Below are 15,470 nucleotides of genomic sequence, written 5' to 3'. Positions count from 1 at the left end.
GACATTAAGCTTTTTTAAATGTCATCTTCTTAAGAGCAACTAGAGTAGCAGAAACATTTATTTCTTGAAAAAGAGTTCTGTCATTATAATGTCGACCCATGTCACACCACAGAGGTAGTGCTTTCTACTACGCATCGTGGTTTGTCCTAATATAGACAATTGCCATTTCATTTACACAGTTTTGGAGTAAAACAAACTACATTTCAGACACATTGAATGCAAAGTTGTTTTTTAGTAATGATACTTGGGTATTTACATCCATCTGTTATTAATATCTGATTGGCTACTATTAAGTTCCTTTTTTAATGTAAAACAAAAAGGTGTGTACCTCAGAATTAATACACTGCTTGAAAGTTTAGGAAATGTGTGTGCCTTTTTGCTCCTTAAAGTGAGCTTAACATCTGAGCTGCATTAATGTTTTTATTATGTTTGGAAACGACTAGCCTAGCTCGAGATGAGATCAGAAGTGAACAGTAGAAGACTGTCTGTTTTATGTGTAACATTTATTATACCATGATCCCCCCAAAACGTGCACGCTGATTGGCCAGCGTGCCCGTTGTAAATCGAGTTATACTAATGGAAAAAGGTCCGGTCGCCCGGACTTTTTTCCATTAGTATAACTTCGTTTTTAAACACTGTCTCGCTATGTTAAATGGGTTTAACATAGGGAGACAGCTTTAAAATAAGCAACGGAGATCTCCGTTGCTTATTTTAAAGCTGTCTCGCTATGTTAAACCCATTTAACATAGCGAGACAGTGTTTAAAAAAAAAAGCAACGAAGAAAGCAAGATCTCCGTTGCTTTTTTTAGTGTCTCGCTATGTTAAATGAGTTTAACATAGCGAGACAGTTTTAAAATAAGCAACGGAGATGTCCGTTGCTTATTTTAAAACTGTCTCGCTATGTTAAACTCATTTAACATAGCGAGGCACTAAAAATAAGCAACGGAGATCTTGCTTTCTCCGTTCCTTTTGCCCACAGCTCTGATGTACTGAGCAGGCGCGCAGTACATCAGAACTGCCGCGGATGCCAGACATCTGCGGAAGGGCAGTAAACAGGCATTATACTATGCCATTATTTAAGAAAAGTAATAGTTTCTTTTCTTAAATAATGTCATTGTATAATAGCAATAACCCACTTCTGGGTGTGGGTAATGCTAAATTTACCCACGGTTGGCTTTGTTTGGTCCTCGGGCTGCGCCCTCGGGACCAAACCACGCCAGCCGTGGGTAAATTTAGCATTACCCACACCCAGGCGTGGGTTATTGCTATAATATTACATCATTACTGCTACAAACCATTCTGCATGAAAGAACCCAACTTTCCTGACTGTGCCATTTAAGCCATGTCATGTTTTATACTTTTTCCTGTGGTAAAGTAGTCCTGCAGGTGGAAGTAGCAGTGTGTTTGCTTGGGTGGTAGAACCTATTACTTGTTTTGACTTACCAGTGACAAGTTTTATGGAATGCAACAGTTTTCTGTTTTCTGTTATGCATTTAGAATTGCACCAGCCTTGTTAAGGCAAGCTTCATACGGCACCATCAAGATAGGAACATACCAGAGTATGAAGCGATTATTTGTGGACCGTCCTGAAGGTGAGTGGCTGTTGACCTCTGCTATGCTTAAGTGAATTTTTCCCTTTACAAAACATACTGCAGTAATAATGCAAACATTTGGGTGTCTTTTAGTGACTTACTGAGTGTAAAAATAGCAGCTGCAGTGTAAACTGTACATCAGAACAAAGTTAATATTTCATCCATCATGAAAATAAATTATATTTTAATCACTGAGTTGTAAATTCAGTCAACAGCATAGCTGCATTTCTAGATTGGTCAGTCATTCTAGTCAAGTCATCGGTAAAAAGGAAAGGAGACAATATAAAATTATAAAACTCTAATGAGCTAGATGTATTATTGTTTTCTGTTTTTCAAATGTTTTCTCTTACCCTAATGATTAAATCTAGAATTCTGTGCCCTGTTTGAAGCCTTTATGGTCAGTGTCAGTATCACAAATGAAATGTTGCATGCACTACTTTGATGCCTGACAGATCCAAAGGCTCTGTGTTCTGTTCCCACACACTGTACTTGGATTTATGTTCTTTTACTGGTACTGCAGTGTAACATTGTTGCTGTGGTGCCACCCTTCAGATGAAAGGTTAAACTGCAGGTCTTAATCTGGCTGAGTTGGTGGCAGATTAGGTGGATGCTAAACATCGTGTGGCACTTATTAAAAAGTGCAGGGTTTTTATTAAAAACAATTTAAATGTTTCAGTTTTCACATATCAAATCATGTTCTTTTACATGCGAATTGCAGTATAACCAACAATGTAGAACTTCCATTTTGTTCCCAGTATCCATCCATCCATTCATCCATCAAAAGTTCTTTTTCCCAGTTTTGCACATGGATCAGGGTGACACCTCTACAGTGACATTCATCTATAGCCAAAGGTTGCACCACTGGGTGGCTAGCCCTGCCACGGTGTTTCTTTCATACCACACACTTGCATGCATACTCACACCTATGGCCAATGCAGAGTGTCTGTTTCACCTACTGCATGTATTTGGAATGGGGGAGGAAACCAGCGCACCTGGGGGAAACTCACGTGAACACGGAGGAAATTCAGACTCTTGCACAGAAGGCACCCACCTGAGAATTGAACCAGGGAACCTCTTGCTGTGAGGCAACACCGCTATTGACTGTGCCACAAACTGTTCAAATGTCCTTCTTAAATCAGCAAAGATTAGACCTTGCTCTAGGCTACTAAGAATGCAGTTTTATGCTACAGATGACACACAAAGTACTGAATCTCTTTCTTATTCCATTTTGAGCATAAAAATGCAATTCATACTTCTTAACCTGCAAAACCGTTTGACCACAGGCTACTCAAGTCTTTGAATAATTTTATATGGAAAAGGGGTAACAGTTGTGGACCCCAAAAGGACATGTTACTTTAATGGAATAACTAGTTGGCTTACTCAGCCCTAAGTGTCTCTGAGAATTGGGTGACTAACATATTCACTATTTTCTTCATTGATTAAGGTTTTCTTCCCAGTTGCCTATATGCCGAGATATACTTGTGTGACCCTTTGCTGCTGCTGAATGTAATACAGTTATTTTCCTCTAGTACTTATCACATATCTCCTTATACTATGCACAGTATTTATTTTTTGCACTATTTATTGTATGGTGCCTTTCATAACCGACCTACCTAAATTACCTTTATTACACTATAATGTAGAGATCTCTCATCCTGTACATACAGTAAGCAATATTCTCTTCACCAAGCTTGCTTAAATTTGTTATATTCAGCTTTTAATCCAATAATTCCAACATGCATTTTGCTGTTCTATACTGTAATAAACATGTTGGCATATTTGTAAGGACTTTCCACAGCCTTCCATTAGACATATCTTTTATTATTCTTCCTTACCTGTTCTTCAGCAGGAAGTTACCCAGGTTATGAATAAATTCCTACTTCTTGGAGCATTTATTCAGTTCTCTTGTTCTTTCCAGTAAAGCCTCTCATTTTCCTTTTTCTTGTCCGTTTTCACTTTCACCTGTATAACATGTTAGTGGAGTTCTGTTGCACAGTTGACTCCTAACTTTTGGAAGAATATTGTATTTTAATCGCCAAAGGTGGGGATTATATTATCACTAAAGACATAGCCAGCTCTACGCTAATATAAAAAAACAAACCTTATTAGTGTGTTTCCAGTTACATATGTGAAATGTGTTCTTTTTATAACTATTCTCAGTCCAACCTTATATAAATTGCTCACTTCCTGCCTTCCTTTAAACCTTAGCCCTCCAAAAGACTATTCTGTATGTATTGTTCCCACAATTTCCGTTCCCACAATTTCCATTTATTTCTATGTAATCTGTTTCTTCCTGTTTCTAAAGATCTCACTTCCAGTTCTTTTATCTCTGTTACATTACTCATTACTTCAAAAACAATTGGTGTAGACTTTGATTTGCATGTTGTAGGTAGCGTTGTTACCTCCCAGCAAGAGGTTGTCTCGTTCAATTCCCGGTTTGGCTTGGGAGTGCCTTCTGTGTGGAGTCTGCATATCCACCCCGCGGTTGGGTAGTGTTTGAAAGACATGAGTACATAAATGGGCGTGCCTTCGTTGAAGGTTGGGCATCGAGCTGGCACCTCGGCATTTCATAAAAATCTACTGCCAGTCATTAGCGGACAAGAGTTCAGCTGTGGCGACCCCTTACCGGGAAAAAGCCGAAAGACAACAACAAGTAATTGCTTTTTTGGCAGCCGCTGGAAATAAACTTAACAAGGCCTTACTATGTGTAGGCAGTTCAGATCCTGTGTCCCAGCTCAAAAGAATAATTTCTTAAATTACATCCATTTGCTCACCCGATATTTCTGACAGAATAATCTGTATGGAATTTTTAAAATATGCCAACACATTATATTACCAAAGCATATTCACAGGAACTAGAATCACTCAGTGTTAAACCCAATGCCATTTTCATAGGTGATCTAAACTATCCAGCTATAGACTAGGAAACCTACACCACCACTAGTGCAACAGGCACAGAGATTCCGCGACTTTGTCATTACAAATGCCCTAGTCAGAGTACCCACTAGGGGGAATAGCATCTTGGCTGTTGTCCTTACAGATATGGAAGCGTCTTGTACCATCCATTGTGCATCTTTATTACTTGTTAGGTGTGACTGTAAAGCAGTCTCCTTTGAAATAAAACTAAAACCAGAGATCCCTTCCACCTAAGGTATTCATAGAAATTTCTTTAAGACAAACTACCTACTCCTAAGTGATACATCATTGACAAGCTTCAAATACCCACCAAACCCTGTTAACTCAACTAAATATGCAGAAACATACACCACCACCCTATAGCAGCATGTAAACAGCTGTATAGATGCAGCTGTATCGTGTAGGAACAAATACAGGGCAAACCCCAGAAACAAACCCACATGGTGGAACATTTATGTATTTTTATTTATTTATTGCATTTGTTTACCAGAAACGTCCACTGGGGCTAAAAGAGACCATTTTCGGTGGAGGCCTGGGGAGAAAAGCTCCGACAAGAACATACATGCAAAAAAAAAAATTAAACATTAATTGGTACAGAAGTAGAAACAGTGTTACACACAGTGGTTGCAGTAATATATACAGAATATATATACACAAGTCAGGAATTGAGTTGGTTTGATTACAGTAACATATACAGAATATATACATAGAAGCAGGAATTTAGTCGGTTGCCAGATTAATTCCGAGTGGTAAAAACAGAGAGAAATTAATCAGCATTATTGTACTAGTATCAACAAGTGATGAAAAAAAAAAGAAATAAATATGGAGAAAGTATCATCAGGCACTAGTAGTAAAAAGCACGGAATTTAGTTATAATATGAGGAGAAGGAAGATGTTAGGTTATAGAGCAGGTACATAGCCAGGAAGAGTTGAGATGATTTTCGAGTATTTGTTTGAAGGTGGTGGTGCTGCCTATGTTTCTTATAGAAGGAGGAAGTGACTTCCTTAGTTTGGCGATGGTGAAGGAGTAGAGCAGTTGACCAGCTGGTAAGGTGGGCTTTTCTACGTTTAGAAGTAGATGATTTTCAGATCTTAGTTGCCTGCTGGGTTGGTATTTGTCAAGTAGAGTTGAGAGAGCAGGACAGCCTGTGGGTCTGTAGATTATTTTGTGTGGTGTAGTTAGCTGGGTGAATGAGGGTGAACATAATATCAACAAGCATTATAACAGGAAAAGGATTTTGACCAAAAATAAGAGTCATTTCCAGAATGTTAGAGCCCTTGTCACTGAAATAAACAACTTAGGAATGTGAAATCAACCAAGGCCAAGTTTAAGGCTAAAATAGCTACCCAAGCCTAAGGCAGTGACAAATTATGTTTGTAATCTGAAAAGCACAACGCTGCAATGCTGTGACCTGATTGTGAATATTACCTACACTGAGGCTGAAGTTATAACAAACATATAAACCAGTACATTTTCCTACCTACTCTCCCCTTTGTTGATTTGCTTTTTAAACCTGGTGATCTTAAGCTGTTACTGCTGTTGATAATATTGAATTATTTATTAGCGTTTCCTTGTGCTTGTATTAAAAAGTGCATTTTGCCTCTCGTTGCCTGTTCAACTGACTTACTTGATATGAATTAGTTTTCTAGGTAGCTGTTGGATAAATTAGTGTATACTTACACTCTAGTAAGCACTTGTTTTTACAAGAGGTCAGTGGACTTTCTATCTAGTGTACTGGGAGTTAGTCTAGTCTGTTTAGGTTAGGGAAACATATGAGATTTCTGCATCAGTAAAATAAGTAAATGTTGTGTCTGTATTGCACTTTTTAAATTGCATTGTATCTGATCACTGTATTTTTTCTGCTTTTTTACTGTTGTGACTGCATATTTTCTGCACTTGTTTTCAACTATATTTTCAGCCAAGATTGCATAGTCTAGATTCAGACCTGCTGAATCTAACCTGTTTTTGTTACACTCTAGCACTAAACCAGCCATCTTACATTAAGAAAGTCTCCCCTGCACCCTTGTGACAAAAGAGTGTGGATCCAGCCTTGTCTAAGCTTGGGATTGCTGGAGGAAGCGTCATTGTGTACTTTCCTATTTGTAGATTAGCTTAAAAGCATTTAATTTTGCCTGTCTCTAAGCCTCGTGGTTGCTAGTCACTGCTCATCGCTCAACGGGGGTTAGCAGCAGCCTGTATAGATGCAAATGCCTTGAAACACAATTTGTCCCTAGACAGCTGTCAGTGGAACCTTCACAGGCTTCCCTATTGCTCTAAAGGCAACTTAGTTGCGCAATGAGAAGTGTTGCCACACCTGTCCTCCACAATACTCAGTTTAACAACCCTTGACAGTCCTAGCATAAAAACTGGTCAGTCTAGCTGACTGCTTTCCGTAATAACCCATACAATAAAAAACCTCCTATAATGGACAGATGGTTTCCCATCATTTTTCCAGCCAGCCTGATTGACATGGAATACTGAGGCAATATAGTAATTGCCTCATATATACTGACAACCATTTACTTGTGCAGCAAACAAATACCCTGTGTGAGAGATGTAAGTACACTATGAAATTGAAATCACTTCTGTCATGTAACAACAAACCGGATACCAAACAGGTTACAGGCAAAACACCTTTAAACCAAATGTCCTGATCACAGGCAACTCCATAGTGAGACACACAGATGTCCCCTCACCAGTTTAGATAAGGAGAAGGTCACTGTCAGCTACCTGTCTGTTGCCAGGATCCATTAGATCACACATGCACTCAAGTCACTCAACAAGTACTGTTATGACTTTGTCACAGTTGTTGTTGGAGGTGAATGACTTGAGACATACCTCTCTGGAATACATGAAGAGAGATGTGACTGAACTCTCAAACTCTGTGTCTCAGGCAAGTGTGACCCTAGTCCTAAGCAGCATTGTACCTTCTCCCAGGATGATGCCACAGTATAAACAAAAAGTGATTAACTTCAACAATTGGCTTAGCTTCTGATGTCAGACCAGGGGAATCCAGTATCTGTCAGCCAGGGATGACATGGTCGACAGGCCACTCTACTTTGATTGATTCTTATAGTTATCTTGCAGTATTTATATGCCTTTCTAATTATCCCTTTTTTAAACAGCAAACCTGACTGAGTCTTATAGTTATCATGCTATATTTATATGCCCTTCTAACTATCCCTTTTTTAAACAGCAACGTATGTTGTAGATGCTACTTAAAACTCTACCAGAGCAGGTCTTTTACTTAAGATTGCTCTGTCCCTTTCCTTTGCCTGTACTCTGATGTCAATCCATGGTAGGGAAGGCAGTCTCTAGCCTGAAGTCTGTACGTCTTGTTGGCCCCATCACATTCTATTACCATTTTCTCTCTCTAGTTATTTGCACCCAGTACTTCAGTTCTTTTGCCATTTTTTCCAGTAAATTCCAGCTCCCTCTTGCCTATTCTCTGTACCCCTACTTGTAGTCATCCCTATCAGCAGAAGCTCATTTCTCCATTCTCATGTTGGCCTAATTTTTAGAATACTTTCTGCTGCTATAACAGCAGTCATACAAAATATTATATTGATATTCTTCTTAAGGATCTGCTCCCATAATCCCACTCTGTCCGTATTTCTTGACTTTCCCCATTTCATGATCATTCCTTTCCACTTTGATGTATAACTTTCATCATTTCACTTTGAGCCTTAATTGTGTAGCACTAAAATATCCCTTCAAACCAGGTAATTATAAAGCACCTTGCTCTATTGAAAGGATCAACATCTCCGACTTAACCCTTGCTCTCTTCACCTCCCAAATAAATTCCTTTAACTCTCTAATTATTATCCACCACTTCTCCTTTTGTTGATAGAAATATGCCTGACCTATATATAAAAATTAAAGGGATTAAAACAATTTCACTACTTGCTTTTTACTGTCCATATCCATTAACAAGAGTTTCTCAGTTTTATATTATCTTTTATTTAGTGTTTTCCTACTTATCATTGGTTGCCATAACAGAAGCCCTTTTAATCCATACTCCTAAATATTTATCTTATTGTGTCCCTGTAAATATGAGTATCGTTGAGCCAATTCATGTGTGGGTACATAATTTACAGCTATTGCCTTTGTTTTATCTTCATTAATTTTATATCCCAAAAGACTTGAAACTGCCTCAAAATGTTCAATAACATGGAGATGTCTTTTTTCTGAATTTATCAGGTATAAAATAATGTCTGCAAATAAAGTCAACTTTTCTTGACTACCATGCTAATTATATCCTTGAATTTCTGAGTCCCTTATTTTCTTTACCAGAGGTTCTAGATATAATGAAAAAAAGGAAGGAGGACACCCCTTTGGTTCCCTTGCTAACACACAACTTATCAGAGAGGAACACTCTCACTTTAATTCTTGCCTCTGATACCTCATATTTTCTCCTAGTTATTCTTATTATTGTATCAGGGAATGCAGACTCTTCCAGCACCCAATTCATAAAATCCCAGCTTACTCTGCTGAATGCATTCTGTAAATCAAGACCCACTAACAACAGTGACATTTTCTTGCATTCTGCTTCTCTCTGGATCATTGCTCTATTAATGTTGTTAAATGTTTTACCTACCATCTACACAACCACACTGATCCATGTTTATCAATTTAGGCAACACCTAGGTCTTACAGCCACCACAGCTTTCTTCCAGGATGTTGGTGCTTCATCTCCTTTTAAAATACTGTTAAACAAAACCTTTGAGATCTTTATCACTTTCTTCCTTCCTAACTTCCAAACTTCCACAGGAATACCATGTTTTCCTGGAGACTTTCCTGCAGATTGATTATGTATCACCATTTTTATCTCATCTCCTCCTGTCTTGACTGTTAATTGTTGAGCCTCACCTTCCTCTAACCTTGGCATACTTAACTGTTACATAAATGTTTCCATTTGAGGTCTTTATTGATTTCCCCATTTCTCTGCTTTACATATATTTTCATACAATTTCTGAAATATTTCTAATACATCTACAAGATCTCTCTCTCTACTTTCTGTTGCTAAAGTCTTTGAGCTAAACGTTTTTGTACTCGAGTTATTAGCAAAAAAAATGTTGCTTAACAACAATCTTTCTAAATGATACATATTATCCAGATACTCCCTTATATTCTCTTTAGAACTCTGCAGTTACATTTCTTCTTCTTCTGTTGTTTTCCCCTTATTTTGTAATACTTTAGCCTTTGTCAGCCTTCGAAATAATTTGTATTACGTCTTAATCATATCACTTTTTCTTTTATTTCTACCATATTTTTAAATTCCATTTTTATTTTATCCTACTCACTAGCTATAACTTGACCTATGAAGAAATTTCTCTTTTTAAAAATTAGGTGGGAACGCACCAGTGTCTCTTATATCGCTATTGGTGCTCCTGTAGTAATTGGTGAAAATACTCCCCTTTTCCTTTGTCCCTGATATTTTGGTTAATATCCATCCTGAAGTCCTTTCTTTATTAAATTCACATGATCACTTCTTTCCATATTTGTCTCCTGTAGCATTGCTATTTGAACTTAGCATTTCTTAATATAATTCAATACTCTTACCTTTTTGTCTATACCTGTAAGGCTATTTACATTCCAAAATAATATGGAGAGTGTAACCATCATAAGAATTTATTTTGAATGTGTATTTTCAACTTTTGTGTTAAATGCATACACTAAAATTTGGCAGGCTGATCTTTTGTACAGTTGTTTCATGTCGCTTCATTTGAACTTGTGTTATATTTTTAATTTGTTTTAATGAAAACCCTCAATCAAAAAATAAATCAATTATCAGACCATCCCCATAACATGTTAGCTTAGAACAAATGCACAGATCTATATACATTTTCAAATAAAATGAAGTTTAATCTTCCTGGTAGGAACAATTGCCCCATATTGACAGCTGCACCCACAGGCATCACCTAACCTAAAATTAAGGTTTCCCATGCTAAAATGATGTTACATCCTGTGATCCCACTTACTCTGATTACTGTCTGTACTTTTTTATCTCAGTTCCACTCCCAGATGTGAAAAACATTTCTTATGCTTTCAGAAAACATTAACTTTTAACCTTAAGAAAAAGTGTACTGGCTAACTTTAAATAAAACTAAATTATAAATTGTTACATTAAATACATTTATGTGTTAAGGCTGCTATATAAGCTATCTCTTATTTACTTCCAATAATTTTAGTCTTATTTTTTTCCTGAACTGCTTGCTGTTGTATTTATTTTTGTCATTTGTTTATTAGGGAGGTTTGGCTGGGCTGGAAGCCTGGGGAGAAAAGTTCCAAGTACAAATATTGTCCAAGAAAAAGCTTGAGACCAAAAAAATAGATAATCCAAGCTGCTGAACAAAAGCCAAGAATGCAGTTGATAAAAAAATTTTTTATTCCACGATCCAGCCCAAAAACCACAATTAAGACAAGAGCTTTCGCTCGGATATTCTGAGCTTTATCAAGTTACACATCACATAATAAAATAACCTTTTAAATACTTTACATAGTTATTGTATTCGTTAATTGAATAATTTAGTCTTAAAGCGAACTCATCTTATAAGATCACAATAGATCATTCATTACTATACTAAAAACAATTGAGTAGTAAACAATAATAGCATAAAAGCAACAATATTATACCATTAAGTTTGGTTGTATAATAGATTTACAAAATTAATTAAAAACATCCCAACGAGATAATGTGAAAGGGTAAATCAAATTTATAAAAACATCAGTTTTAGCATTCGCCAAAAAAAAAACATAATGTGTATGTTTGAATTCATACTTTTGACTTTTTATGATATGTGTGATTAACTGTACGGGATTAAAAACATCATAGTCTTGCCCTTCTGAGTTTTAAGACAGGTTTGATGCTGATGGTATCATTTAACCTGGGGGGCTTTCCTGCATCAGGCCTTAACTGCCACACCAGTTCTCTGTATTCTAAGCTGGATTCCCAGTCCCCACCCCTACCGTCAGGGACAACTTGCTCAAGAATAATAAATTTGAAATTCCAATTGGAACAATTGAGAGTGTTTAAACAAAGCGTTCGAGTCTTTCTTCTTAGATATTTCATAAAAGTGCTCGTAGAGCCTTTTTCTCATCTCTCTTTCGGTTTTTCCTACGTAGAAACTTGCACAGAAAGTGCAAAAAGCTAAGTAAACCACCCCTTTTGAACTGCATGAATAATGTCCATGTGATTTAATTTTCAGTTTTCTAGATGGAATATATAGGTCAGCATCGTCTAAAATGGCATGGCACTGGTTGCAGGCCCCACATTTGTAGGTGCCTACCTTTTTGCCATGTCTATTTATGCTGTTCCTCACCTTCCTTTCAAAAATCTCTTTAAAATTCGTGCCCCTCTTTCTAATGAATTTAGGCTTCAATGGAAGGTGTTCTTTGAAGTCCTCATGTGAAAATAAGGATGGGCCAGTATTTTACAATGGCCCTCTCAATTTCACAAGTGTTACTACAGTATGTATATGTAAAATTGTGACCAAATGTCTCCCTATTTAAAGGTATTGGTGCAGCAGTGTCTAAGTGACCCATGCCAAGTAGTGGGAAATAAATTGAGTCCCTTCGTCCCTGTACTTCCTTCACCAGTGTGTTGAATAAATCAAGGGGATAACCCCTTTCCAGAAACATTGCTTTCAATGTGTTAATTTCACATAAAAAATCAAAATTAGTACTGCACATTCTGGATGCCCTGATTAACTGGCCCTTTACAATTCCTTTTTTCTGATAAAAAGGATGCGCACTCATAAAGTGCAAAAAGGAGTTAGAAAATGTGGGCTTTCGATAAATTTTAGATTGGAAAGTGTTGTTTTTGTCATCCTTATACAGAGTAACATCAAGATAGTGTAGTTCTTGCATGCCTACTGTGTGCGTGAACTGGAGGAAGTTGGTAGTAGTATTGATGTAAGTCAGGAAATCCAAAAGCTGGCCTTCTGTTCCCTTCCAAAGTATACATATATCGTCCAAATACCTGCAATAAAAAACTAGATGTTGTTCCCAAGGTGGCTGAAAAACAAACATGTGCTCCCACCTATGGAGCACCACATTGGCATATAGTGTTGCGCATGGAGCTCCCATGGCAACGCCCCTACGTTGCTTAAAGAGCTCCCCGTTAACGAAAACAAAGTTGTTATCTAACACTATGCTCATCAATTCAATTAATAAATTTGTTAAATTTCCACCAAGGTTGGTTTCTATGTTGAAAAAATCCCCCAACCAATCTAGACCTATATCGTGTGGAATACTGGGGAATAGGTCTTTAATGTCAATTGTGACCATGAAAAGGTTGGGGGAAAAACTGGTAAGAGGAATACTTTTCAAAAAATCCCACGAGTCCTTGCAAACATATTCAAGTAAGTGAGCAAATCTTTTAATTATGTGGCCCACAAATTTGGCAAGGGGCTCAGTAATACTTCCCGCACATGCCACTATGGGTCTAAAGGTTAGAGGGTCCACTCCTTTGTGAGTTTTGGGTATTCCAAACAACACTGGTAATCTAGGTTTGGGGACATGTAGGTAGTTGAAAGACTTTTCATTGATGACACCTTGAAGCAAAAAATCAGTGAGAGAGTATTTAATCTTTGAAAAAGCAATATTTACTTCATTTCGGGAGACCGTCATGTATTGTTCATCATCCTGAAGCATACGATGAATGTAAGCTTCATAACTGTCCCCATACATTAGAGCGATTCCCCCACCCTTATCCGGTTTCATTATTCTGATGTTTTCCATTTTCAGCATGTTAATGAACTTAATTTCATGAGGTTTCAAGTTAACAAGTCCTTGTGATGACTTGTTAAAGGGAATACTCCTAAGCTCATTTTCCACTAAGTCCTCAAAAAGTTTAATTAACGTATGCATGGGGGGGGGGGGTTAAAAGTGCTTTTTCTGTTCAAACTTGAATTAATTTGAGACTGATGCTTGAATACATAATCCAAATTCAAGCTTCTGGTGAAAAGTTTCAAATCAATCAAAGTAGATGGAAATCACAAGTTTTAGTGGGGACAAAATGCAAGCCACGGGTAAACACCTCAAAAGCGATGTTATCAAGATCCAAATCCGTGTAATTATAAAGAGTAAAATTACATTTTGTGTGTAAAGTGCAAATACCCTTAATAACTCGCTCGAGATAATTTTCAATGTTAATATTGGCTATGGTGTTACCATCCAAACCTGAAGATGTTGCAACATCAAAAGGTGGGTGAGCTTCTAAAATTACTTGTTCCAAGACCGTGGGAGGTGTTTCTGTCTCCATGCCCCGGTTCTCCCCGGGTGTTGGTAAAAATCCTGTTGGGAGCCTTTTCTCCCTTTCTCGGCAAGCCTCTCACTTCTACGAGGGGGGTCCTCTGTTGAGCTAGTGAAGACATCATTTATTTCATTTTGATTTGTATGTCCCTTACCTTGCTCGCACTTAGACCAATTAGTTAAGGGGTAAGCAATGCCCTCCCTATATTCCATTAAGTCTCTCTCTAGTTTTCTCATTTTTCTGTTTATGACCTTGTTGCAGAATTGGTCTACATCATCAAATGCTTTCTCGTAGTCTAGTTTAACTGATGAAAAATTAATGTCAGTAATAATACAGTTATTTAATTCATTTAAATCATCCATTAGGACATCAGTTTTTTGTTCATATTCATCAATCATGACTCCAAGCATTTCCAATCCTGCCCTATCAAAAATATCACAGAGTTTTTTATAATAAACTGTACCACACTGAACATTGTTTGGAAATTTGAAAAAGCGCAGACCTTTAGGTATGCGCTTTACATTAATGCATTCTCTCAAATAATCTATCTCAAGTTGATTATTTTTTAAAGAATACAGTTTTTTCTTAAATTCTTCAAGATCGTTTTCAATTCTGGCAGTTTTATCAGAGAGAAAAGTACCTTTGTTAAATGAGAACTGCCGCTCTGCCCAATTGGAAAAGCTAAAATCATTGTGCTGTTTTTCCGTTCTGGCAGCCCTTGTTTTCGTAGAGGCTTCATGGCGTTCACAACGTTCATTACGATCATTGTTTTGAGTCCTCGTTGCATCAGAAATAGTTTGACAAGTTAATGCAGAGGGAACTCCATTATGATTCTCCACACTAGTTCCCCCTGTTTTTTTCTTAAATAATGCTGCATGCTGTTGGTTTCCAACAAGTGAGCTGCTGTCTGCGTTGTTCCCTTTCAGCAGCGTTGTGAGTTCAGAAAGCATCGCGAGAACCTGGTTGAATTCTGTTCGAGTTACCGGTGGGTCGCTGCTGTTGACCTTCAATAATTCAGGTGTGCTGACCGGGTTAAAGGCTTCTGCTTCAACAGCCATGGCAGCAATACGAAACCAATGTCCAAGAAAAAGCTCGAGACCAAAAAAATAGATAATCCAAGCCGCTGAACAAAAGCCAAGAATGCAATTGATAAAAATTCTTTTTATTCCACGAACCAGCCCAAAAACCACAATTAAGACAAGCGCTTTCACTCGGATATTCCGAGCTTTATCAAGTTACACATCACATAATAAAATAACCTTTTAAATACTTTACATAGTTATTGTATTCGTTAATTGAATAATTTAGTCTTAAAGCGAACTCATCTTATAAGATCACAATAGATCATTCATTACTATACTAAAAACAATTGAGTAGTAAACAATAATAGCATAAAAGCAACAATATTATACCATTAAGCTTGGTTGTATAATAGATTTACAAAATTAATTAAAAACAACCCAACGAGATAATGTGAAAGGGTAAATCAAATTTATCAAAACATCAGTTTTAGCATTCGCCAGAAAAAAAAAAAAACATAATGTGTATGTTTGAATTCATACTTTTGACTTTTTATGATATTTGTGATTAACTGTATGGGATTAAAAACATCATAGTCTTGCCCTTCTGAGTTTTAAGACAGGTTTGATGCTGATGGTATCATTTAACCCGGGGGGCTTTCCTGCGTCAAGCCTTAACTGCCACA

General features: G+C 37.2%; 1 protein-coding gene across 1 annotated transcript in view; it reads left to right on the top strand.

The window, feature by feature from the left end:
• The window catches only part of SLC25A14 (solute carrier family 25 member 14), a 1,283,912-nt gene that overhangs the window by 195,768 nt on the left and 1,072,674 nt on the right, over positions 1-15,470 (top strand). Inside the window, exon 3 of the mRNA XM_044057171.1 lies at positions 1,498-1,592. Coding sequence (XP_043913106.1) covers positions 1,498-1,592 — 95 coding nt within the window. The remainder of the gene's footprint in view (positions 1-1,497; positions 1,593-15,470) is intronic.

This window comes from Protopterus annectens, chromosome 15.part0, assembly GCF_019279795.1.
Source record: "Protopterus annectens isolate FY-2018-M chromosome 15.part0, PAN1.0, whole genome shotgun sequence".
In the NCBI taxonomy this organism is placed as follows: domain Eukaryota; kingdom Metazoa; phylum Chordata; order Ceratodontiformes; family Protopteridae; genus Protopterus; species Protopterus annectens.
This window is presented reverse-complemented; position numbering and strand designations above follow the sequence as displayed.